Genomic DNA, 26,083 nt, shown 5'->3' with positions numbered 1-26,083 from the left:
AACAACTGGCTGAAAAATGGCAATATGCTCCCAAGCCCAAACCTAGAGGAGCATGACACCACAACTAATGGATCTGTACCTCAAATATACAACCATGTGCATCTGATAGTATAGCATGGCTAACACACAGGGACCCCATGCATACACTCGCCTAATACTTGGCCCCATCCTACTAGGAATTTGTGGCATTGTCTGTCGAGAACCAAAGGACCTGCTATAATTCAACATAATACAATGGTCAGATCATCATAATCTACACTAAGTCACTCCCATCTGATCTCATAAGCATTGTCTATCTTTAAATCCTTCTCATCACACTCAAAAAGCTTGTAGAGCCCAGAAACCCCTACTGGGTGATCATATATAACTCTCTCTCCATGAATGGGAATATGGAGAATCCTCCACATGTCCTCCAAAGTAACAAAAACTCAATTATACCTCCATAGAGAGATCATGCCTGGTATTAATTTTTGCATCACAAAAACTCGGACATTACATGCTTAGCCACAAGGTACAACTTATTGCAAAATTTGACCCGCTCAAATATCTCCTCAGCAAGGTTGCGCTGATAGGCTAATTAATACATATCATCTCTCTGCTGCCTCCTCCAGTCATCCCACTGCTCTAGACCCCTGTATGGTCTCCGGACTACTACTATCAAGTCATCTAACTGTCTCCTCCAAAAATTGGTCTTGCCCAGGTGGGGTTGTGTGATATAACCTGAATATCTATATACAATAGGCTGGCCATCCTGCCGCGAATCATCCACAATCGGTCTGCAAACTAGGATGTGCTCCCAGGCTCAAATTTGCAAAACTAGAATGCCCATCGCCATACTCTTTGCCCCTCTATAGGCGATCTCATGCATCTCATGGTACATATGTGCGAGTAAGCATGAAGCCCAATGAGATTTTGACATGTGGGAAATGACGGGAATGATATGTATGGATAAAGGCAATGAGTACGAACGAAAATGGAAGGATTTTGGGAAGATCACTTTGAAGAAAATGGGAAGAACTCTTAACATGTAATCCGGTTTTAAAAACCCGATTTTGAAAGAATGGGTATTTTCCAACTTAGAAATTTGGAATTTCACCAAAAGATGGTTAAAATTTTCCAGCCAAAGGGGTAGATCAATTATTTTCATCTTACTTGCAATCAGGATTTAAAATCCTGAATGCCAGTAAAGAGGGAAAATGGGGAAGATCAATGCAATTTACAAATTGCTTTGCAAAGGGAAAAATCTCTCTCACAAAACCGTTTTAGGCAAGAAGTATCAAAATAAACATATATACAACTAGAAAGATCAAACAAGAAGAGAAAATGAACAAAGCAAGAAAGAAAAATGAAAGAAAAACCAAAAGAAATCTTACCTAGCTTAATCAAGATGCCTCTTCAAAAGATGAAACAATCTTTGAAACGAAGAAACAATCCTTTAAATAGAAATAGACACCAAAACCCTTGCCACGTTTTTCCCAAACTCGGATTTGAAGCATAAACAGTAAAAACGTGTTACAAAATGCGAGTAGAAAGGGTCAAATATTTAAGGAAATACCACGTAGGAGAAGAACAATGCCAAACGCCCAAACATGGATTGAAATCGTGGCAAGCAAACCCCAAATCGTGGCATGTAAAAGATGTCTTAGAAGAGGTAAAACACAACATGAAACGTTTACCAAATCATTTGCAACGTATTCCCAAACTCAAAATCCGCCATGAAACCATATCGCCTCCTTGATCCATGAATTTCTCCACAAAAACTGGGAAGAATTTGTGGCAAAATTGGTTTAGGAGAGGAAAATTGCTTGGTTAGGTTCTTAGCAAGGAATAACAAGTTCAAAAAATGCCTTCAATCACATGTAATCGGGTTTTAAAAACCCTTTAACAAGTTTGAAATGCCTTTATTTTCATTCCTAGAGCAAATCGGGTTTGTGAGAGAGAAATGCAAGTTATAATAACTTGTAAGGGGAAAGTAAAATCCCCTCAACAAGTTTTAATAACTTAACTTCAAAGAGAACTTGTAATGGGGAAATAAAATCCATATTACAACTAAAATCACTTAAATAGGAACTTTATAAAAGAATTACAAGTGACTTTTAAAATCTATAATTTAAAATTAACTTGTAACTTATCCAAAAAGTTCCTATTATGACTTAAAAAGCCAAAAAGAAACAAGGGGTAAATAAAAAGTAAGTTACAAGTTCTAATATCATAAAGTGCACTTGTGATTAACTTAAAATTTCCCTACAAAGACTAAAACAAAGGAAAACAGTAAAACTTGCAACTTAAGGAAAATTTCCCACCTGTAGTCAGGGAGAAAAAACCCGAAATTGAAGGAAAAACATAGCAAATGAACCTAGAATGCGATGAAATTTGAAACGTGGTTTGAGGATGGACTGAGGATTAGTCCAGTCCAAGGGTAAGGCAAATTTTTCCTCAGGAAGCATGCCATAGAGTAAAATTTTTCATTTTTTGACAAAAATTTTAAGTAATGGTCCATCATTTTTGAAAACAAAAATGAGGACAATAGGACTAAGTGCAACTTGAATTTGAGAAGGTGAAGGATCAACCCATTCAGCTACCAGATTGGTTGAAACTTGAAGTTGACGATCTAGACATCTTGGCCATACTTGTTTTGAAGTTTAGCAGACATTGGGTTGATAGGCATATCAAAAGGTTGAAAGAGGGAAATGTCCACTTGATTTTCCAATTGATGGGAAATCTTGATTCCCACAATGAAGCTACGGAAGGATCTTCACAAGCTTAGGCTGAAGAAGGAGAAGTTCAGTAGAAAGAAGTCGAGTTTGACAAAGGAAAAAGTGCTCCAAAGAGAAAAAGGACGACAAGGAAGAAGGAAATCCAGCAGGAGGTTCATTAGAAAGCTCAACAGGAAGTTAACAAGAAGTTGGACAGGATGAATCAATGCCAAAAAGAGTAAGGGTGGAAAGGATGCAATCAACACCCAACTCTTCTAGTGTGCAGGAGGTAGAAATGTTTGTACAGAAGAATCCAGTAAGTCTACCTCAAGGCAATCTTCCTAACAATGCTCCATTGCAAGACGTTCTCAGTGTCAGTGCTTCACATAGATCCAATCAGCCAGGAGGTCAGAGATAGGAAATTCCTCCTCATCAAGAAGAAACCTGCTAGGATAGTTTCATGGAAGCCATCCTTGGGGAAATGGATGAAGTATCGCAGGAGCATGAGCAGATGGAAACTCGTAGTCACTCCATTCCCACTCCTAATTGGCTAATGGATAGATTAAGAAGGGAACTGGAAAAAGAAATTGATCCAGCACGGGAGTTAGAAGAGCTGTTGAAAAAAATGGATCAGCCGACAGAGAAGAAGGCTCCCCGAAAATTCTCCAAGGTCATAAGGGATGAATCTGGATCTCGAACCTTGCATATAGCTGAGCCTGCAGTAGATAAAGACAGGAATAAGATTATGCCATAAGATTATGTGATTAGATAGATTGATCTAGGGCATGCTTCCACCGGGCAGGTAATTGAAGACTTCGAAGGATATTCCTTAGTCATGAGAGAAAAGATGCAGAAAACAAAGGCAAAATTTAAAAGGCTGAAGGAAGAAAATAGGGACTTATGCAAATACATTAGAAGTCTCAAGAGACCACTCAAAGAAGCAGTTCCCTCATTCATTCCTCCTTCCTCTCTCCCTAAGGAAGTCGTTGATGACACATAAGTAATCAGAGAAATGGCCCAAAGTTCCAGGGAATGGGTGGAAGACGTCTTTACTGCAGCTGGAAAGTTCATTGAAGACTTAGCTTGTCTTCATTCCAGATTTGTTGCCCTTTTTAACAGGTTGGAGGTAGCGGAAGGTCTGTGGGAAGATGTTCACATTTATCAAGACTTAACCATTCCGTGACTCAAAGCTCTAATGAAGATTTCAAAGCAAACACTGATTGATTGGAAAGTAATTCAGGAGAACAAAGTGTCTGACTTTTCCCTATGGTTCTGCGCCGTTTTCTTAGGAAAGAATACCTTTGAAAAGTTTAGCGTGGAGTTCTTAGCTTTGAAAGACTCAATTAGAAGGGTGCAGGAAGAAATTATCAACAGGATTGAAGCGCTGTTCGCAAAGAAGCTGAGTGAAGATGGAGTGACCATGAACTCCCTGAAATCCCAACTGCACGAATTCTTCTTCGTAGGTTCATTTTCCAAGGAACATTTTGCAAATGTTTCTTTGTTCTCTAGCACGATGAAGAAAACATAGGTAATGATGGTGGAGTGGGAGAACTTCTTTTCCAAGAGTGAGGAAGAAATCACCTTGATGGAGTTAGACATTGAAAGTGTGCCAAGTGTCTCTGTAGGAGAGCTAGAAGTCATCATCGCTAAGTTTATCACGTTGTAATGTCCCCTTCTCGTTGATATCCTTCCAGTGGTCCATTTGCCTATTCTTGAGACCCGTAGGCTAGGTGGAATGAAGAATGAGGGTCAAGCATTGATGAGGCGAGAACTTACTATTTTTAGTAAGTCAGAGGTTGGCCATTTTGGTGATACTGTCCTATTGAGCTCTCCATGCTCTGTCAATGGGCGCGAAGATCATGCTTTTTGGAGCAGTAGTTCATGACTTACTATTTTTAGTAAGTGGCAGTATGGCATATTTCTATTTTTGGCAGTGGACATGGTCCTGATCCTACAACAGTTCAGTGGTCTTCCTGGCTCAGCTTCATCCAGGTTTTGACAATAATCTGTATTAGAGTCATAAGTGACATAATTAAATATTATTTCCTTATCCTAAGGTTTAATATTTAATTAATTTGACTAGTTACTACTGATTTATTGACTTTGGAAATAGTGCATGATATCTCCTAAGTGCTAGGCGAATTTTATGTCTAGAAGGGGATGTCAAATTGTCAATGGAGATATTATTTTATTTCATCTCAAGTGTTTGCTAAGCAAAAATCGTGGTCCTTGCTATTTGGTGTGAGGTTTGACTTGAGGAATGGCGCCATCCTTGGGGTCCACGTGAGAAGTAATGAAATGCAAATGGGAAAATTGAATTTGAAGCATTTGCATTTGAATTTAGTGATGTTGAGGTTATAAATAAGAGCCTTGGGCTCCCATTCTTGGATCTTGAAAATTTGACATTGGTATGTTGCCGGATTGGCGTGAGAACTTTGAGGCTTCGGAGTGCGGCTCCCTAGTGCTTCCCGGTTTCGTACTTGAAATATAGTACCTGGCTGTGTGCTGTAATCTACCATACTTTCAGTGCGTATCTTAGTCCTTTTTGGTGTTTGGAGCGATTTTGGAATTTGCTGGTTTGCCTGTGGCTGAAGTACATTTTGATCATACCTCTCTGCTGGAGTGACTGACCGTTATGGGTATTGGCTCATTCATCCTTCCTATTACTGGCGATTTACACTGTAAGTTTGTGGCACCTTTGGTTGAGCATTGAATTTATTAGATAAAATCGAAATTCCTTAGCTAGGCATCGGTTTTTGAAGTGCATTGAGATGCGTGCCAAATTAATAAGGGAGTTATGATAGCTTGTCTTTGGTTGGATTTCATCGTAGCTAGCCTAGTGTGGGTTTGGGACTGATTTTGGGTGTTTTGGATAAATATTGAGAGAGTTGTGAGCATTTTAGTGATTCCTTAGGCTGCTGGTTTTGCCATTCCAGCTTGCAAATTTGATGTTAGCAGAGATTTCATGTTCTTATTTGGATATTCAGCATTACTCTCTTCTCACATCATCTTTATTATTGTAAGGTTAAGTAGTAGTACTACTAACCAATTCTGATTTGTAATTCTCACCCCGCTGAAAAGTTGAAGAGGCTGGTTTGCCGCCTATTTTCAAGTAAATTGTAATTCAGTCCTTTCACTGCATAAGTGGTTGAGTGATGTCTGAGTGTAATGGTCCTCCCGCTGCATAAGCGGATGAGTTGAGATTGTTATGTAATTTCAGTTCTCCCGCTAAAATATTGCGGTTGAGTGATTTGTGCCTTTGTGTGTCTCTCTTGGCTGGTTCACCGCCAAGTTTCTTGCATTCCCGCTGGATAAGCGGAATGGGCTGGCTTGCCGCCCAAGCATTGTATTGTTTCCAGTTATTTGAAGCTAACGATCCCCTCAACACCGTATGCTCTCACCTTCCCACATTGGGCACTTGGTGATCAGAAAGTGGAAGGGTTGCTTTTCCAGCATGTTTCAGTTTATGCTTTCTAACCTTAACGGGTTATCTGTTTGTGGATGACTATTGTTGGCTTAAAAAACCAAAAAAAATAACTGGGATATTATAGTGGTATCAGAGCTGATTTTTCTGCCAGCTTGTGAGTTTCAGTGGGTTCAGAAGTTTCCATGAGTGACAGAGACGTCAGATACTACAATCGAGAGCATAAGAGACAACAATTTCAGATTTCGATAGTGCCAAAAGAGGACACATTTTTAGAAGTACTGAGGAACAGAGGGAAGGATTTAGATTCTTTAGACTCAGTGGATTCAATGGCAGGTAAGACTACAGAACAGAATGAGGCACTTGATAAGAAGGCTGAGAGACAATTCAATGCCATGATGGACATGATGTCTCTACTGCTGGCCAAACTTAACCAGAATGTTGTTGAGACCCCTAACCAACCCAACAATGGACCGAAAGCCAACACTTCTAATGCTTCTGTAGGCAATGGAAATGGGAGTAACAACGGGAGGAACAATGGAGGTTCAACCCCAAGACCTTTACAAACTGTATTTCTGCCAAGAGAAGTACAACAAGCTGAAACAGAGATACCTACACTAATGAAATAAGAAAAAGCTACATGGAGCATGCTTCTCGTCCTGGTGAGATCCGAGATATCCTAACTCCGGATCAGTTTATGAATCAAAAAATGAAGAGAGGAAGGAGGAAAAGTTTGCTGCCCCAAGAGATCATCAGCAAGCTCTTGGAAGAGTGACCTTAGCACACTTTGATGGAAGTGCTAAGAGCACAGCTAGAGCATGGGTGCATAAGTTGGACAATTACTTGTCCTTGAGGCCTATGCCAGAAGAAGATGCCATCAAGTTTGCTACCTTGCACTTGGATGGAGTGGCCCACGAATGGTGGTACCATGGGTTGGTCACCCTCGGTCATAACTTAATCACCACCTATGCTGATTTCACCAACAAGCTGATTGAGAGATTCGACACCAAGGATCCAGAGGTGAAGTTTAGAGAACTTGTACAACTCAAGCAGCAAGGTTCGGTGGACACTTACGTAACTGAATTCCAAAATCTGTCAGTTATGGTAAGTAGCATCTCTGAGAAGCGGTTAGTTGTCCTTTTCACTGAAGGACTTGAGGAACCTTTGAAAGGTTGGGTTAAAGCATTTGATCCACCCACCTTGGTAGAAGCTATTAAGAAATCTCGAAGCATGGAGTTGGCTACCCCAAGGAATAAAATTTAGTCCAAGCCTTTTCCTTTCAAAAAGGATAAGAAGAAGTTCACAAATCAGACCAAGAGGTTCCCTCCGCGTATGGATGATGAGCTCCGTCAAGAGCTCCGGAGAAAGAATCTTTGTTATTCTTGCAAAGAACCTTGGGCCCCCGAACATAAGTGTCATGGAAAGGGCAATTTGCATAAGATGGAGTGCTATTCTGCGGATGGATCAGATTCTGAAATTTCAGAACAGCAAACTGAAGTTGAGGACAACGAGTATGAAGAGGCTCCTGAAGGGTCTGAATTTGGGTTAGAAGATAGAGGAGTGGTTGCTCAACTCTCGAGCATTCATAAAAATGAGTCCTTTAGAGTTCGGGGTGTGATTGGAGAGCATCGTGTCATTGCTCTCATTGACACAGGAGCAACACACAACTTCATTGATGAGAGGATTGTTGCTAAAAGGGGACTAGTGGCAGAGGAAGTTGAGGGATTCAAAGTCATGGTAGCAGATGGCTCCACTATATCCTGCAACCGAATGATTTCTAACATGTCTTTGAAGTTGGGAAATCATGAAATCAGAGATGATTTCTTTGTGGTGAGCAATGGTGGGATTGATGATGCAGTCCTCGGGATTCAATGGCTGAGATCTCTTGGTGAGATCACACTAAACTTACAAACCATGGAGCTGAAATTCATATCTGAATGGAAGAAGGTAGTATTGAGAGGAATGTCGCATGGTGGACTTAAAGTTGTATCCTTGAAAAGGATGGAAAGGCTGATCCACCATAATCAGGTGGAGTGGGTAGCAGAGTGTTTGATAATGCTTTCAAATCCATTGGTAGACAAGGGCAGCTATTCCTCAGACATTCGCGCAATGATCACGGATAGAAGTGAGGTCATGGTCATGCCCTCATAACCACAAAAAGAGAATCGGAATTATCCTGAAGACATTCAAGCCTTGATAACCAAGAGAAGTAAGGTGTTTGAAAACCCACCTCCTGGTAGACCCCCTGAGAGAGGTGCCGAACACATCATTGAGCTTGAAGAAGGAGCTAAGCCAGTTATGACTACTCCTTACCGGTATCCTAAGAAGCAGAAGGATGAGATTGAGAAAGCAATTCAGGAATTGCTTGACATGGGTTACATACGGCCTAGCAAAAGCCTCTTTGCTTCGGCTGTTATTTTGGTGAGAAAGAAGGATGGGACCATGTGCATGTGTGTGGATTACAAAGCCCTGAATCAGAAAACCATCAAGAATCGGTATCCTATTCCGAGAATTGATGAGCTCATTGACGAGCTACATGGTGCAGTGTTCTTCTCCAAGATTGACCTCAGGTCGGGGTATCATCAGATTAGAATGAGAGCTTCAGATGTGGAGAAGACCGCTTTCAGATGCCACTTTGGGCATTTTGAGTTCCTTGTCATGCCCTTTGGCTTGACTAATGCACCCGCTACATTTCAGTCATGTATGAACAAAATCTTCCAAGAACAACTAAGGAAGTTTGTTTTGATATTCTTTGATGACATACTCATATTCAGCAAATCTTGGAAATAACATTTACAACACTTGGATGAGGTGTTAAGCATATTAGAATCCGAATCCCTGTTTGCCAAGGAGTCCAAATGTGCGTTTGGGATGGAAGAGTTGCTCTACCTTGGTCACATTATCAGTGTAGGTGGTGTGAAGGTGGATCCTGAAAAGATTAGAGCCATCATTGATTGGCCTTCTCCCGAGAACATAAAACATTTGAAGGGATTTTTGGGTTTGTGTGGGTTTTATCGGAGGTTTGTGAAGGGATATTCTCAGTTGGCTGCCCCCCTCACAGATCTTACGAAGAAATGAGCTTTTGAATGGTCCGAAAAGGCACAGACAGTGTTTGAGTGGTTAAAGGGGATCATGAGTTCCTGCCCTGTTTTGGCATTGCCTGATTTCACCAAACCTTTTGAGCTGCAGTGTGATGCATTTGGAGAAGGTGTTGGTGCAGTCCTCATGCAGGATAAGCATCCTATAGTCTTCGAGAGTAGGAAATTGAGAGGTCCCGAAAGGCTGTATTCAATTTATGACAAGGAAATGCTTGCCATAATGCATGCCCTTGCGAAGTTCAGGCAGTATCTGGTGGGGAGTAAATTTATTGTTAAGACTGACCACAATAGTCTTAAACAGTTCATGCATCAGAAAGATGTGAATGAAAGATAGCAGAAGTGGGTGGGTAAGCTGCAGGCTTACGATTTCGATATTGAGTATGTTAAAGGAAAAAACAATGTTGTGGCGAATGCCTTATCCAGAAGACCCCATTTAAGCTCACTATGCGAGCTTACTGCTGATTGGAGAGAGTTGTTGCTTGCTGATTATGCCAAAAATCAGTTTGCAACCAGCCTTATAGAAGGTACTTTTCATGATGAAAGGTACAAATTGGTTGAGGGATTGATACTGTACAAGGGAAGAATCTTCATAGTAACTGAATTTAAGTTAAAAGAGAAGATTTTGAAGACTTTTTATGACATCCCCCTCGCTGGTCACCAAGGTTATTTCAAAACATACAGGCAGATCCGGGAGAGATTTTCTTGGAAAGGACTTAAAAATGATGTTTTGAAGTACATTAAGGAGTGTCATACATGTCAGAGAAACAAAGATGAGCACACTCTGCCAGCTGGTTTGTTACAACCCTTGTCTATTCCCGGTCAAAAATGGGAAAGTATTTCCATGGATTTCATCACTGGGTTGCCTCAGGCTCAAGGGAAGGATAGTATCTATGTGATGGTGGACAGACTCACAAAGTTTGCTTATTTCTTTGCCATCACCAGTTCTTTTCCAGCAGCTCAAGTTGCTGAAGTGTTGTTTCGGGAGGTGTTCAGATTACATGGGTTACCGAAGAACATTGTGAGTGATAGGGACAACAAGTTCCTAAGTGCTTTCTGGTAGGAGATTTTCAGATTATGTGGTATTGTGCTCACTCCAAGCACCAGTTATCACCCCCAAACTGATGGGCAAATCGAGATAGTGAATAAGTGGTTGGAAGGTTATCTTAGAAACTATGTCTCGGAGTAGCAAAATACATGGGTGAGATGGCTTCACCTAGGAGAGTATTGCTACAACTCTTCCTATCACATGTCCATCCGGATGTCACCATTCATGGCTCTATATGGTTATGAAGCTCCTAGCTTCGCGGACTTGGTATTTGGTGATAGCAGGACCCCTCAGGCAAGGGATATGATGAATCAAAGTCAAGATATTCTGAGGATTCTGAGGGACAATCTCTAGCATGCACAAAATCAGCAGAAGTTGTATGCTGATCAGTAGCGAATTGAGTGCACCTTTGAGGTGGGCGACATGGTTTATTTGAGGCTCCAGCCCTACAGACAGTCTACTCTCAAGAAGAGTGGGGTTGAGAAATTGAAGCCACGATTCTATGGGCCTTTCAGAGTCAGCAGGAGGATTGGAGAAGTGGCGTATGAGTTGGAATTACTAGCAAGCACCAGGATCCATAATGTATTTCATGTGTCTCGCCTTAAGAAGGCCCTGGGACATAATGTTGCTTCAGCTGAGTTACCTCCGCTTGATGAGGAGGAAGAGTTGGTTTTGGTTCCTGAAGCTATCGTTGATTTCAGGGAACGATCTTCGAGGAGAAGAGTGATCAGGGAATACTTGATCAAATGGAAAAATCTACCAGCAGAGGATGCTACGTGGGAAAATGAGGAGATTTTACTGCATCCAGCCTTACAGTTGCTCGAGGACAAGCAATTTTGGGGAGGGCAGACTGTAATGTCCCCTTCTCGTTGATATCCTTCCAGTAGTCCATTAGCCTATTCCTGAGACCCGTAGGCTAGGTGGAATGAAGAATGAGGGTCAAGCATTGATGAGGCGAGAACTTGCTATTTTTAGTAAGTCAGGGCTTGGCCATTTTGGTGATACTGTCCTACTGAGCTCTCCATGCTCTGTCACTGGGCGCGAAGATCATGCTTTCCGGAGCAGTAGTTCATGACTTACTATTTTTAGTAAGTGGTAGTATGGCATATTTCTATTTTTGGCAGTGGACATGGTCCTGATCCTGCAGCAGTTCAGTGGTCTTCCTGGCTCAGCTTCATCCTGGTTTTGACAATAATCAGTATTGGAGTCATAAGTGACATAATTATATATTATTTCCTTATCCTAAGGTTTAATATTTAATTAATTTGATTAGTTACTACTGATTTATTGACTTTGGAAATAGTGCATAATATCTCCCAAGTGCCAGGCAAATTTTATGTCTAGAAGGGGACGTCAAATTGTCAATGGAGATATATTTTATTTCATCTCAAGTGTTTGCTAAGCAAAAATCGTGGTCCTTGCTGTTTGGCGTGAGGTTTGACTTGAGGAATGGCGCCATCCTTGGGGTCCACGTGAGAAGTAATGAAATGCAAATGGGAAAGTTGAATTTGAAGCATTTGCATTTGAATTTGGTGATGTTGAGGTTATAAATAAGAGCCTTGGGCTCCCATTCTTGGATCTTGAAAATTTGCATTGTTATGTTGCTGGATTGGCGTCAGAACTTTGAGGCTTTGGAGTGCGGCTCCCTAGTGCTTCCCGGTTTCGTACTTGAAATATAGTACCTAGCTGTGTGCTGTAATCTACCATACTCTCAGTGCGTATCTTAGTCCTTTTTGGTGTTTGGAGCGATTTTGAAATTTGCTGGTTTGCCTGTGGTTGAAGTACATTTTGATCATACCTCTCTGCTGGAGTGATTGACTGTTATGGGTATTGGCTCATTCATCCTTCCTATTACTGGCGATTTACACTGTAAGTTTGTGGCACCTTTGGTTGAGCATTGAATTTATTAGATAAAATCGAAATTCCTTAGCTAGGCATCGGTTTTTGAAGTGCATTGGGATGCGTGCCAAATTAATAAGGGAGTTATGATAGCTTGTCTTTGGTTGGATTTCATCGTAGCTAGCCTAGTGTGGGTTTGGGACTGATTTTGGGTGTTTTGGATAAGTATTGAGAGAATTGTGAGCATTTTAGTGATTCCTTAGGCTGCTGGTTTTGCCATTCCAGCTTGTAGATTTGATGTTAGCAGAAATTTCATGTTCTTATTTGGATATTCAGCATTACTCTCTTCTCACATCATCTTTATTATTGTAAGGTTAAGTAGTAGTACTACTAACCAATTCTGATTTGTAATTCTCACCCCGCTGAAAAGTGGAAGAGGCTGGCTTGCCGCCTATTTTCAAGTAAATTGTAATTCAGTCGTCCCACTGCATGAGTGGTCGAGTGATGTCTGAGTGTAATGATCCTCCCGCTGCATAAGCGGTTGAGTTGAGATTGTTATGTAATTTCAATTCTGTTGTGACCTTTTCACACATCGCCCCATTGCAAATCGGGACCCCCTTCTTTTTAGGTCCTTCCGGTCTTTTGGCTTTGTTTTTGGGGTCTTTTCGCAGCAGTCTCATTAGTCTCTCTACTTTGCAAGTGTTTGGGGATCATATTGATTAAATCTGCTTTTTTGTTTGAGCAAATTTGATGAAGTCTAGGGCTTGTTTTGTCTTTTTTTAGGGTTCTGCCTTTTGTCCTAGATTTTAGGGGTTTCTGTTAGGGTTTTGAAGAAACTAAACATACGAATGGAATTAGGACCTTGCAAGGAGCCCCCTAGTAAAATTTGAGCCAAAACAGAGTAACTTTCTATTTTTAGAAAGTCCCTATTTTTAGGGATTTTTTCGGGTCCCGAAATGTCGTCATTTTGCCAAAAATCAAACTTACTATTTTTAGTAATTTCTATTTTTAGTAAGTTTCTATTTATAGTAAGTCATTCCTACACCTTGTCTAGAGGTCTGACGCTGACACTTTGAAGGTTTCTATTTTTGGAAAGTCAGTACTAGCAGAGTCAGTCAGATAAGGCGACAAGGATCAGACGTTCGCAAACATTTCTAATTCCGGTAAGTCAGGCAAGAGACAGAGAAAGCCAGAAATTGATCAAGTGCTGGAAGCCTATGCTTAAAATGGAAAGCTCAGAAATTCACCAAGGTTCAGAAAGTCACTCCAAAATTGCAGAGGGGTCAAATTCTCATAAGTCTGGAAAATCGAACTATGAAATCCAAGAATTCCTTGCCCTAGTGAAAAATGCGCCCAGGGATGCAGTTGGTCGCCAAAATGGGTCAAGCAAGGATAGATGGATAAATTTCATGAATCCTCCACAGAGTGAAAATTCCGCCCAAGTATGCAGTTGGGCACCAAAATGGGTTAGGCAAGGATGGATGGATAAATTTCATGAATCCTCCACAGAGTGAAAATTTCGCCTAGGCATGCAGTTGGGCGCCAAAATGGGCTAGGCAAGGATGGATGGACAAATTTCATGAATCCTCCACAGAGTGAAAATTTTGCCCAAGTATGCGGTTGGGCGCCAAAATGGGTCAGGCAAGGATGGATGGATAAATTTCATGAATCCTCCATAGAGTGAAAATTCCGCCCAAGTATGCAGTTGGGCGCCAAAATGGGTCAGGCAAGGATGGATGGACAAATTTCATGAATCCTCCACAGAGTGAAAAATGCGCCCAGGTATGCAGTTGGGCACAAAAATGGGTCAGGCAAGGATGGATGGATAAATTTGATGAATCATCCACAGAGTGAAAATTCCGCCGAAGTATGTAGTTGGGCGCCAAAATGGGTCAGGCAAGGATGGATGGACAAATTTCATGAATCCTCCACAGAGTGAAAAATGCGCCCAGGTATTCACAAAAAATTCCATGAATCCTTCACATAGTGAAAATTCTGCCCCAGGAAGTGATTGGGCGCCAGAATGGAGGAGGCAAGGATAAATGAAAAAAATTCATGAATCCTCCACAGGGGTGAAAATCCGCCCAACTGTGGACTTGGGCGCCAAAATGAGGGTCTCAAGGATTCACAAAATTCATTGAATCCTCCACCAAGTCAAAATTGCGCCCAAGAAGAAGAAATTCCAAGAAAGTGAAAAATTGGTGCTGTGTCGGAAATTCCTTCCTTCAGGACAGAATTCTAGGAAAGGTAAAAAATTGACTAAGTGTTTGAAATTTCTTCCTTTAGGACATAGTTCTTGGAAATCATGAAAATTGGCTAAGGTATGAAGAATTTCCTTCCTCAGAGTAAGGAATAAATTCCTTTCCAAAGGAGAATTCCTCCACAACAAGAAATCACACCCAAGGATGAATTGAAGATAAAATTTCTAAGGCAAGGAAGGAATCAGGGATGAACTGAACAAGAAATTCCCCCCAGGGAAAAATTTGAAAAATCCATTTTCAAGGCTCAAATGACATCCAAATTTCAAAGTTTTACAGATTTGGATTTGTAGGAGAATTCTCTTCCTCTTGGACTTGAAACCCTAATTTCTGCAAAATTCCTAAAAAATAGGAGATGTTGAAAAATCATTGAAAATCTTTTCCAGAGCAAGGCAACTTCAAAAACTTCAAGAAAATACTTCCAGAGTCAGAGATTCTCCCTCTTGGAGTTTTTCTCTCTCCAGGGTTTTTTCCACCAAGTGGCAGTCGAGTTAACAGACGTTGAATTAATGAAGCATCTCTTTGCATGCAACCGTCACATTTACGGCAATATGGCAGATTCCTTCTGCATGTGGCCATCACGTTCAGGAGATGATGGTGCATTTATGGCATCATGGGCAATTTTTGCATGAGGGCACATTCATTGCATAGTGGGCACTTTTTGAATGTAATGGTAAATTAATGCTTTATGGGCGCCATTTCTGGCAGGATTGTAATTAATTGTATATGGGCATGATGGGTTATTAATTACCGATTTCCACCTTGTTGCACCTTGAGTGGGAATCTTCTGGGGTGAACCCTAATTAGGGTTTGCATGGCCTGAGGCCTATATAAAAGGGTGACCCCCTCATTTGTAAAAGAAGGGAGCTTTGTATGAAATTGTTGCGATAAGTTTTTGAGAAAATAATAGTGAAACATTGTTCTCTGATGGTGTCCACTTAAGTTTTTTTTCAAAACTTGCATGGTTTCACCTTCCTCGCTTAGAGTAGAATTTTATTTTCTCAGTTGTTAGATAAAGTGCTTTGATTTCAATGGAAAATGTAACGGTGTTCGATGAATTTCCATGGTTCATACTTTTTGCATCTTGCTGATTGGAAGTTGCAGTGTAAAGTTAGCTTGAACCCCTAAATTTGTGCTAAGTTCGATTGTGGATTGCGTCGTTTTGGGTATTCAAATGCACTTTCTCAGTTTGAAAATCCTCTAGCATCCCCAGAAGATTGCACCGGTTCTTGCGGAGTTGTAGTTTAACTTGGCGAAGCAGAGCTTGGTTTGTTTGGAATTTGTCCACCAAAGCATTAACTGTTGATATCATGGCCCTTAGGAGTAGATTTAGATCGTTCTAAACCCTTTCCCTTTTACTTTCAGTTCATTTTTAGTCCATTCGAAGCAGCAGCATTGCAGAATTGCCATATCCGATGATGGAGTTCCAGCCACAACAAAGAAGTGAAAGAATGATGCAAACGTAAGGCCCCTTGGATTACCAGCAATCACATCAGCCAATTGAGTCACGTCCGTAGCATAAAGGAACCTTGAAGTCGATTGTTTGAACTTCTTGCAATCTTAGCATGCAATTGCACTCTGATCAAGAGAGAGTGAAGTGACCGTTAGGCAACTTTATTCTGTGTTAGACGCTGTCATAAAAAACACGTCAACAAGTCCTCCCGCTGAAATATTGCGGTTGAGTGATTCGTGCCTTTGTGTGTCTCTCTTGGCTGGTTCACTGCCAAGTTTCTTGCATTCCCGCTGGATAAGCGGAAGGGGCTGGCTTGCTGCCCAAACATTGTATTGTTTCCAGTTATTTGAAGCTAACGATCCCCTCAACACCGTATGCTCTCACCTTCCCACATTGGGCACTTGGTGATTAGAAAGTGGAAGGGTTGCTTTTCCAGCATGTTTCAGTTTATGCTTTCTAACCTTAACGGGTTATCTGTTTGTGGATGACTATTGTTGGCCTAAAAAACAAAAAAAAAAACTGGGATATTACACACGTATGCGATTAATGAGCGGGATAATGGTCGTCCATTCTTAGACGAGAATATTTTGATTGAGTGGTGTGACACATATACTGCTGGAATATTTTGACTTAGTGGCAGCTTGGTCAATGCATGTTGAATGCATGAAGAATCTTTTTGCATGCAGCTGCCCTATTAATGATTTTATGACAGATTCCTTTTGCATGCAGTCGTCGCATGGAGAATGATGGGCATTTATTTTTGCATGGGAAATATTCATTATTTTTGGGCAAATTTTATGTAATGGGGCAAATTTAATGCAACCCTACATAGTACATAGTACATACTACATACAACCCTACATAGTACATAGTACATACTACATACAACCCTACATAGTATATAGTACATACTACATACAAACATACAAAAGATTTTGGAAGAAAATGTAGAACTTTCAAAATAAATGAATAGAAAATGGAATTTTTGCATACAAGAAACAAAAAAATCTCCAAATAAAATTTTACCTCTTACAACAAGCTTGAAATGAGCTGCAAACTCTTCCTATCTAACTCTTGATGCACCAAATCCAAACACAATGCAGCCCCAATGTGAAAAATTGAAGAAAACTTGAGCTTCCTCGCTTGTTTTTCTTCTATGCACCCTTGTTTTTCTTCCCAACTCACTTTACTCCTATTTTTGCAAGTGAATGAAATGAAGTTAACTTTTAGGGGTTAGAGATAAATAACCAAAAAAAAAAGAAGTTGAGAAAGCTTTTTAAAATGTTTATTTTTTGCCTTTTTTTGGACCCTGCCACTAGTTGAGTTTGAGGCTCGGGACTTGTTGAGTTTGGCGAGTTTGCTCACTAGACTTGGCCGAGCCTGAGTTTGAGCTCCAGAGACTCGGCGAGCATGTCTCGGGCTCGGACTCGTCGAGTTTGGCGAGTTATGGGCGATTTTCTAATCTCTGGATCATGGAACTCATCAAGGGATGCATATTCAAGACATTCATGGGGGAGGCACGATGGAGAACATCTCAACACCAAGTCTACTAAGGCGTGCAAGATGAACGTTGAGACTTCAAGGCAAGGAGGAGATCCACATATACACTTCACAATTTCAACATTGTAAAAGGAAGATGTTATAAATATCTTGAATTTCCTTCGAAAATCTAGGATCACAATCAATACAACAGGGAGGTAATCTTGGTCAAGTACATCATGCACAAAGATGATCAAGCATAGACATTATGGAGTCAAGATCAAACATCATTAAGGAGAGAACAAGGTGAATTTTCGAATAGGAGGATGCGAAAGTGAAATGTGATCAAGGATGAGTGATAGTTTTAGAAGAGTTAATCAAAGAGACTTGATCAACAAAGATGATACAACTTGGGAATATGACCCATCATCATCACATCTCAAGCTAGGAATGTTCAGTATCAAGAGATATTGCTCAAGGTGGAAGAACTTCTTTGTAATTATCTACAAGGTGCATGATAAGGTGGCACTTAGTCATCATCAAGCTAATCAAGTCATGACAAGTCAGCATGTCCAAGTTCAACGAACTTGACTCATTCTACGAGGACAACTACACTTATGACATTGGCACTACATTAAATGTTGCTCAACATACCTAACCTATTTTCCCATTGGTCCACATTTAAAGGACATGTGTCCTAAGCATTGTAATTTTATCATTGGTTGAAGAGAAGCTAGTTATAACTAATCCTAATTAGGGTTTCATCTTGTAATCTTGGCGATTGATCTTGAATCAATCAAATCCATTCATTGTAATTGAGACTTCTATATAAGGCTTAACTTTCTCATTTTTAAACTTAATAGTTAGAAGTTCATAATTAGGAATCAAGTAGCATTAGAGTAGGAGGAAGCTAAAGATTGTTGCCAAGACTTGTTGGATTTAATACATGATTTTCATTGACGTTGGTGGATCTTTATGCATTGCTTCAACATTTCGAATGGTTTCTTGTTACTTGTCAAAGTTAGATAAAGTTCATTGATTACAATGCAGAACTGTGATGATACTTGATGGAATTCTGGTTCATACCATTTGGAATTTGTTGATTGCAGATTGCAGTATATTGTTAGTCTAAACCTGATTGTGCACTAGTTCGATTGTGGATGTTCATTTGGATTGCACCAGTGTTGGGTATTTGATGAATGTTTACAATACGAAAATCCTTCATTATCCTTTGGACATTGCATTGGTTTTGTGTAGTTGTTTCCTCATGGTGAAGCAAGGCTTGATTATGGAATCTGTCTATCAAAGCATCATTCATTATCATCATTGTCCTTAGTGTTAGATTAGATTTCTTATTCCTTATATCCCCTTTGTCTTTTATTTCCAAGTGAGTTTAGTTTAACTTTAGATTCTATGTTTCAGTTATGGTTCGAAATGTAAGTCCCTTCGTGTTACCAGCAATATCACATCATATACACTGAGTCTATCTAGAACATTAAATTCGATTGTTCACATTGTAAATCTTGGAGTTGCCTTATTTGATCACATCATTTAGCATATGAGGTTTCTTTGTTCAAGAGAGGATATAATACTTAGTATTTGATTTTGTGTTCGAAGTGCATAAAAATCACATCAATAGGTCTCTCTTTCTAATCTAAGTTATTGGCCACACTCTTAAGGCCTGCTGTATTCGTATTGGGCGTGTCTGGGTATGGGTTTGCTTAGGGGTATGTTTGGGGACATACCTGGGCGTACCCATGTGTACTTAGGGTACCCAAAGGCGTTTAGCGCCAAAAAGTAACAAAAAAAAGACTTTTTTGACTCTAAATTTTTTTTTTTGCATCCAAAAACCCTAAAAGCATCATTTCACTCAATTCAAAGATCATTTTGCTCTCTTCACTCTATCATTTCTCATTTTTTCCAATATTTTTTTGAGGGCATAGCGCTTGAATCTCAACTTTTGGTTTGCAAGGGAACGAAACGTTCCCCTACACCTCCTCGATTGTTGGATTTTTCTCACATCTAACACCTTGTGCAGCGTATCATTGCTGTCCCTCAAACCCATTAGGGTCTCCACTTCAAAACCTCCACCAGTTATTGGGATCTCTTGTCATATAAGAAATTTGATTACAATGAGGTGGTTTGGGAGTGGAGACCAAATCAAGAACTTAGACAACTAAAATTATCAGTATTAAATGCCAATTGATAAAGATATATATTGAATATTTAACAATCAATTGACATTTAATACTTATATTTATCACTACCTTTTTTGGCATTTGGCTTTGATCAACAATAATGTCTATGTCAACACACTCTAGAGTATGTCCTTGTCACAACTTCATTGTAATTAAGTTTCTTACATGACGAGATCCTAATAACTAGAGAGGGTTTGGGAGTGGAGACCCTAATGGGCTTGAGAGGCAGTGCCCCTCTTGAGGTCCTAGGGCAACATCCCTAGTGTGTTTCATGTCACGATACAGGGAAAGGTTGAGGGGTAGATACCCTACCACCAAGCCCAAATTAAGGCCTTTGAAACCACACAAACCTTAATAACACACCATTTTCACAATTTTATCACTTATGAATTATGTACATAGGAACTTTTTTTGTTTATTAAAATGTGTATTTTTTTGGGCAGCCCCTTGGGCTCCCCTAGGTTTGCCCCAAGTTTTTCTAGGGTCCCTCTCGAACTCTCGAACACTTTGAGAGGGGCCTTGTGCAAACCTAATGGGTAATCAGCTTGGGACCCAGTCTCAAACAGTACCCATACGGGTATTGTGGGGTGGTGCTTAGAGGAACTCGGTAGCATAGTCCTGTTGCAAAGTGGATTATTAGAGCTGCTAAAGAAAATGAAGCATGGAAAATCCTTGTGCATCACTGAATCATCCAAGCTGCAGGAAATAAGAAATGGCAATCAGTAAATTGGTTAGATGAAATCATCATGTTTCCCTCCTTCAAAATTAAGGCTTCCTTTCCTTTATAGTCCATTTAGAAAGTTTTGCAACAAGTTCTTTAGTTTTTGAAGTGGAATGACTCCTTTCTGCAACAGGGATTTAGTTTTGCTTCATCATCAATTTGGTGGAATAATCTTATTAATAATCATAATCAACCAATTGCTATTTTCTTTTCTAGACATGCCTATTACTTGTATAAAAATTGAATGGGCTTTAATGGCAGAAAATCAAACAACATTAAGTACAAACAGTTTCTAATATTTGTACAATCATTAGTCATCTTGAGCTATCTATGAAAATTTGTACTCCTTGGGAATGCAATTTCTTGAGGAGTGGAGATGGCTGTCTTCTACTCATTTCAATCATCTCTCGTCAAAGGAAAGCTATATTTAGTGCCTTCGTCGTTGGAATATCATCCCTTGCCCCAATCATAAATGGAAATGCAGATTTAGCTCCAAATGGTGGACCAAAATGTGTGCACAAATATGAAATTATAAAAGTGACGTGGAGACACAAATGCTGGCCTGGAAAATTTTAAATGATAAACTACTTGTTGGAGATAGACTGAAATGCATTATGGTTTAGTTAGTTAATTGCCCTTTTTGCTTACGTGCTGAAAGTATGAAACATATCTTTTGGGATTGCCCTTTTGTTAAAAAACAACAGAATGCCGTTTTCAGCAACTTTCCTGCTATATTTCATCATAAGTTGAATTGGAAATAAGCTATTTTTTGTTTTTGTTTGCATAATAATGCGATTGCTGATTCAATTAAACAAGTTATTTTAAAGCATTTTTGTAAGGACATATTTACTGCTGTGTTTTCTAGCAACTATTTTCAGGGAACTAGTACTATAAGGCTTTTCTCTTATATATTTTTTTAGGTTGCTTCTTTGTTTTCACAGCTTCAATGATTATCCAAGAAAAATTTAAGGGCCATGGGTTAGCTTCAACAAATTCAAGACTAGGTTACATAGCTTCAAAACGACGACAATCTTGGCCTATGTCATAAAGTGTTTTAGCTTAAGTATTGATTATTTGTTCTTTTAGCTTTCAGCCCTTTGTACGATTGTTGTAATCCTTGAGATATTGTAATTTTAAGTTTCATTTAGTTACCTGTTGGTAGCTTCTATTCTTTGTAATTTTGCTTTGTTCAATTAAAAAAATGTGATTTTAATTGAATACACGCTCACCTATAAGCCTATTTAAAAGCACCTTTTAAAACACCTAACCATGGTTTTAAATCATCCTCAGAAAGTGGAATAGCATTCAATCATGTGTGTCAATTACACTGAGGACCAGCAGAACGTGAAGTGATCACTGCAGATTTGAAGGAGGCCTCTGAAGATGCTGGACCAAATGTTAGGGTTTTCAAAGCCCATTTCTGGAAATGTGCAGATATATTGAGTGTAGAGGCTGCAAAATTATTTACTTGTTGAAGGAGGTAGAATATAGGCACACCAGGTGCATTTGTAAGCTACAAATATAGAGCCCATGAACAGGACAGGCATCAGTATGAAATCTCATGAGCCACAAAGAGAAACGGCCACAAAAAGACCTTCACAAGTTACAAACTATGAACCAAAAACCCTTGTGGACTGAATTTTTTTTCAAAATGCAAAAGAATCAGTCTTTACTCACCGACTCTTCAAGATTGAAAGAAAGCCGAGCAATAACTGATCTATCAACAATCAACAATGCATTGCCTTGCAATCACAGTGCTTCACAATCCAAACCATGTGGCTATTTCTTCACCCTTTGCTCTAATCTTGTGCCTCTCCTCTATTTTCATTTTACACAACGAATTTGTGGATTGCTGACATCAAATCTCATATTTAAGATAATCATCGATGATATTTTTTGATCAATTCAGATAAGCAAAACTGTAAAGGATCATCCCTCCAGAAGAAAACTGAAAGGAATATGTAAAGCCCGCAAGATAAGAAATAAGCAATCAGGAGTTTGAAATTATTTGCACTTAAAAGAGCTAGGATTTGAACAATCCAGAGAACATTTATTTGAGTAGGTGTGGATGATGAATACAGAAAAAGAGAAAAACTGCACCAGGTGGGTTCCTGTGAGCTTCAGTTTCTCTTTTGTGGGCATTGATATTCTTCTCTGTATATGATTCATTGCAATTCACCCTCCTTAAACCAAAGCTTCTCATCTTGCTCTGTTTTCAATATCAGGCCTAGAAATGTAATCACTAATTCAAGAAAATATTAACAAGTGAATGGGACTTCGACAACCAGAAAAAAATTCAATTAAAGCTTATTCTATTAAATTAAAATGTACATATTGAACAATATGAAAATGACTGTTTAGTCTATCCTCTAGATGACTGTTGAGCTTCTAGTGTAGCTAGGAAATTAAAAAACTATAAAACATTATCTTACTACATGTAGGATTATGTACACGTATTACATGCTTGTTAGTTGAATATGAATAGCAATAATTGGCACCTAATTGATATAATACACACATAGTAACATTCCATTTACATGTTGTGGCAAAATTGTAGATGGAATTCAATTACCTGGGTTTAAAACTGATAAAATTTGGCAAAAGTTCTGGTTACTAAAAATTGATTATTGAATTCATAAAAATAGAGATTTTTTTAATAAAAATTTCCTGTCAAATATAGTGTATAGAGATTAGAAGTAAACATACATTAAAAAGTTTCCAATTGTTAAAAACAAGTAAAAAATCATATGGTTGGTCCTAAAATAGCTGGGAAGTTCTACTGTAATTGAAACACAACCTACTATTTTAGGGGCAACCAAATCTTTTATACCGAACCCTCATTACAATAAAATTAAAAAACTTCATTAGTTTAACATTTCAGCTCAAAAAGTAATCTATTTAAAGTTAAACATGAAAAGTTGGAATGCGCTAGCCTTAACCCTAAACTAGAATTTTCCAATCTTCTTGTGTTTTTATTTTTCTCGAGTATAAAATGGGCCAAAAAAAGGAAAGGAACATAAAAGAAACTTCAAATAACTTGGGAAATGGCATGATGAATGAGGGGTGGTGATTACTAGGTGTTAATTGGAGTTGTTGGGATTGTAATGCTACTATGGATATACGGTGACCCAAAGGCAGTAGATAATCAAATTTTCATTTCTGTTATGAATCATGATGTTTTGTATCCCAGTCTGATTGATGTTTGGAGTGGTACTGGAATCTTTATTAAAACCTGTTTTGAAATTTGAACCTCCTTTGTCATCTTTGATTCATTTGTTGATCATAAGCAACATTAGCATTTTCTTGAGTAATTAGAGCATGCTATCGTGCCTTCTAGGTGACATACATGTGTCAATTAATTGTAAACATGTTTTGTTATTTATTTGATACTTTAGAAACTTTTCTTGTACTCTCAAGGTGATTTTTATTGCTATGAGATAATTTTAATTTTAATGATCTGTGGCCTTTTTTTGTAATGCACTTATAAGCTATATTAACTGTGCAGATTGCGAAAAGTGCAAATGTTCCTGTTATTCTTGATGCAGGAGGCATGGATGATCCTATTCCTGATGACCTCCTTAAGTCAATTACCATTCTAAGTCCAAATGAAACTGAGCTACTCCGATTGACAGGAATGCCTACTGATACTGTTGATCAGGTTGTTGAGGCTGCTACGAAATTTCACGAAAGGGTATTTTCTATAACCTATTTTTCTACTTAAAGATTTTAAATCTGTTTTGTTGACAATGCCTTAGCTTGGTACTATAAGACTGGCTATAGTTTTGAACTCTTAACAATCTGGTTAGATTGAATTTACAGGGTGTTAATCAAGTTCTTGTGAAACGGGGAGAGCAGGGGTCAATCCTTGTGAGTAAAGACGCTCCTCCAATAATACAACCTGCAATCCTTGCTCCTGTGGTACTAGACACAACAGGAGCAGGGGATACTTTTACTGCTGCATTTTCTATTGGTCTATTGGAAAAGAAGTCGCCATCAGACAGTCTCAAGTTTGCAGGTTTGTATGCTTAAGCCTTATATTTTGATTCAAAGTACCATCCTGGATCTGGTGATGTCAGTATTGAAATTTGATGTCTGGCTTGACTGGGGCAGGTATATTGCAAAAACATATGGAATTAGATCATAATATCTGACTATAAGATATGGTGTAGACTGTTCTATCTCTGTGAGATACTGATGCCCCTTTCTGCTTTTGACTGAATTAGTTTTCAGGTTGTTGTTTCTGGAAATATTAAATTCACGACGTTATTATTAATTTTTGGTGAATTTAAAACACGCATATCTTTCAGGACAATACAAAGTATATTGGGTTAGTTATCAACTTATACATGAACTGGGTTGTAACTTAGCATATCAAAGTTTCTTGGGTATCATTCCATGTTTTTAAATTACTGAAACTTTATCACAGGCGGGAAAATGCAGTTTATCAATGGCAGCAACAAAAGACATTGGAAGCTTAGGCCAAAAAAGTCTGTTTAATTGTTTCTTTGTACTCACCCTTTCAAGGAAATTCTTTTGGGCTTCGGTTTCTGGAAGTGTCTGCTGTCTTAAACTCTTAAGTTAATCTACTTTGCTTTCATGCTGAGCAAGCCTTGTTTTCGTCCGTTTTCAGTAGGGGTGTTCACATAACTTCTAAATGGGTGCCTTTCATAGGCAGCATCTTTGCTAAGTTATCACACAAGCTATAAAAAGTCATTGAATGCTTGGAATTATGTTACATAATACTTGGCATTTTCAGAGGGAGACCAAATTTTACTCAAGAAATATCATAAGCTGGAAAACTATTACGTCTTTCTTTCTTTTAATTTTAATTCTAACTTTTTAGTATTTCTTGTATTTTATATTTTGTATATGGCTTGTATGGACCTTTCTATTAAGGAACATAGAAATGGATGTTTAACATGTTTATCTGGAAGAATTATCCTGAACCTTTTGTATTGGCTCTCCTGGCAGCTGCAGCGGCATCTTTATGTGTTCAGATCAAAGGCGCCATTCCTAGTATGCCTCATAGATCGGCAGTATTACAACTTCTGCAGGATGAAGGCATTTAACTCTTTTGTAAGGCTCGAAGTCCACATGTTTTACATGGGGTTTCTTCATTTACATCCATTACATGCCCCCATATGTATAAGCTTTTATGCAATCTGAGAAGAGAGGATTTTGGAGATCCATGTTTTACAATCTCTGTAATTTTCAACGTATCAAAATATTTTTACTGCCAGCAAATAATGTTCACTGTCTATCTTTGATATTTCCCGCTGGGCTGCAGTTAACTTTGTGTGCTTAAGGCAACAATCGAAGTTGAAATTTTGTTACTTAAATGTGGAGTTGAGCTCCACTTGTATATTCTCTTTGGAGTGTTATAATATGCTGGTTTGTCAGGATATTTCCTGTCCCCAAAGTTGGATGCTGGTTTCATGAAATTGTTGTAGTCTTTAGATCTATATTTCCTTATATCTTAGAGCTTTCTCTGCTCTAGCATGCGTTGAAACAGATAGGAGATTAGTTTCTTGGTTTATAAATTAATTTTCAAATTTTGTAGTATTTTGAAGTCATTTTTTTAGATGTCAAATGATGCATTTGATCTGCGGTTCTGAGTTGTTACAAGAGCGTTTAGGTAGGTGCCCTGCTTTAACCCTTAATTTAGTCTTATTAGAGCACTATGGAAAGTAAGTCAAGATTAGCTTTCTTTCCAACTGTTAGTGTCAGGAGTCCTTAGCACATCTGGTTTATTCTTTTGAGTCCATAGACTCATTTTTGGTTGCCCTTATTAAATATATTGGATGTGACTATCAGCAGAAAGCTGTACAATGAATTAATCAATGTCACTGCTTATGCGCAACCAAAATACATC

At 38.9% G+C, this 26,083-nt stretch overlaps 1 protein-coding gene across 1 annotated transcript in view; it reads left to right on the top strand.

Annotated features, from left to right (window-relative positions):
• LOC131034170 (ribokinase) overlaps window positions 1-25,615 on the top strand; it is a 56,461-nt gene extending 30,846 nt beyond the window's left edge. The window contains exons 3-5 of the mRNA XM_057965560.2: window positions 23,717-23,902; window positions 24,031-24,226; window positions 25,183-25,615. Coding sequence (XP_057821543.2) covers window positions 23,717-23,902; window positions 24,031-24,226; window positions 25,183-25,280 — 480 coding nt within the window. The 3' untranslated portion in view covers window positions 25,281-25,615. The remainder of the gene's footprint in view (window positions 1-23,716; window positions 23,903-24,030; window positions 24,227-25,182) is intronic.
• Window positions 25,616-26,083: the final 468 nt, after the last annotated feature.

The sequence above is a fragment of the Cryptomeria japonica genome, chromosome 1 (genome assembly GCF_030272615.1).
Source record: "Cryptomeria japonica chromosome 1, Sugi_1.0, whole genome shotgun sequence".
Lineage (NCBI taxonomy): Eukaryota > Viridiplantae > Streptophyta > Pinopsida > Cupressales > Cupressaceae > Cryptomeria > Cryptomeria japonica.
Note: the sequence above shows the minus strand (reverse complement) of the source record. Positions and strands in the feature narration are given on the sequence as shown.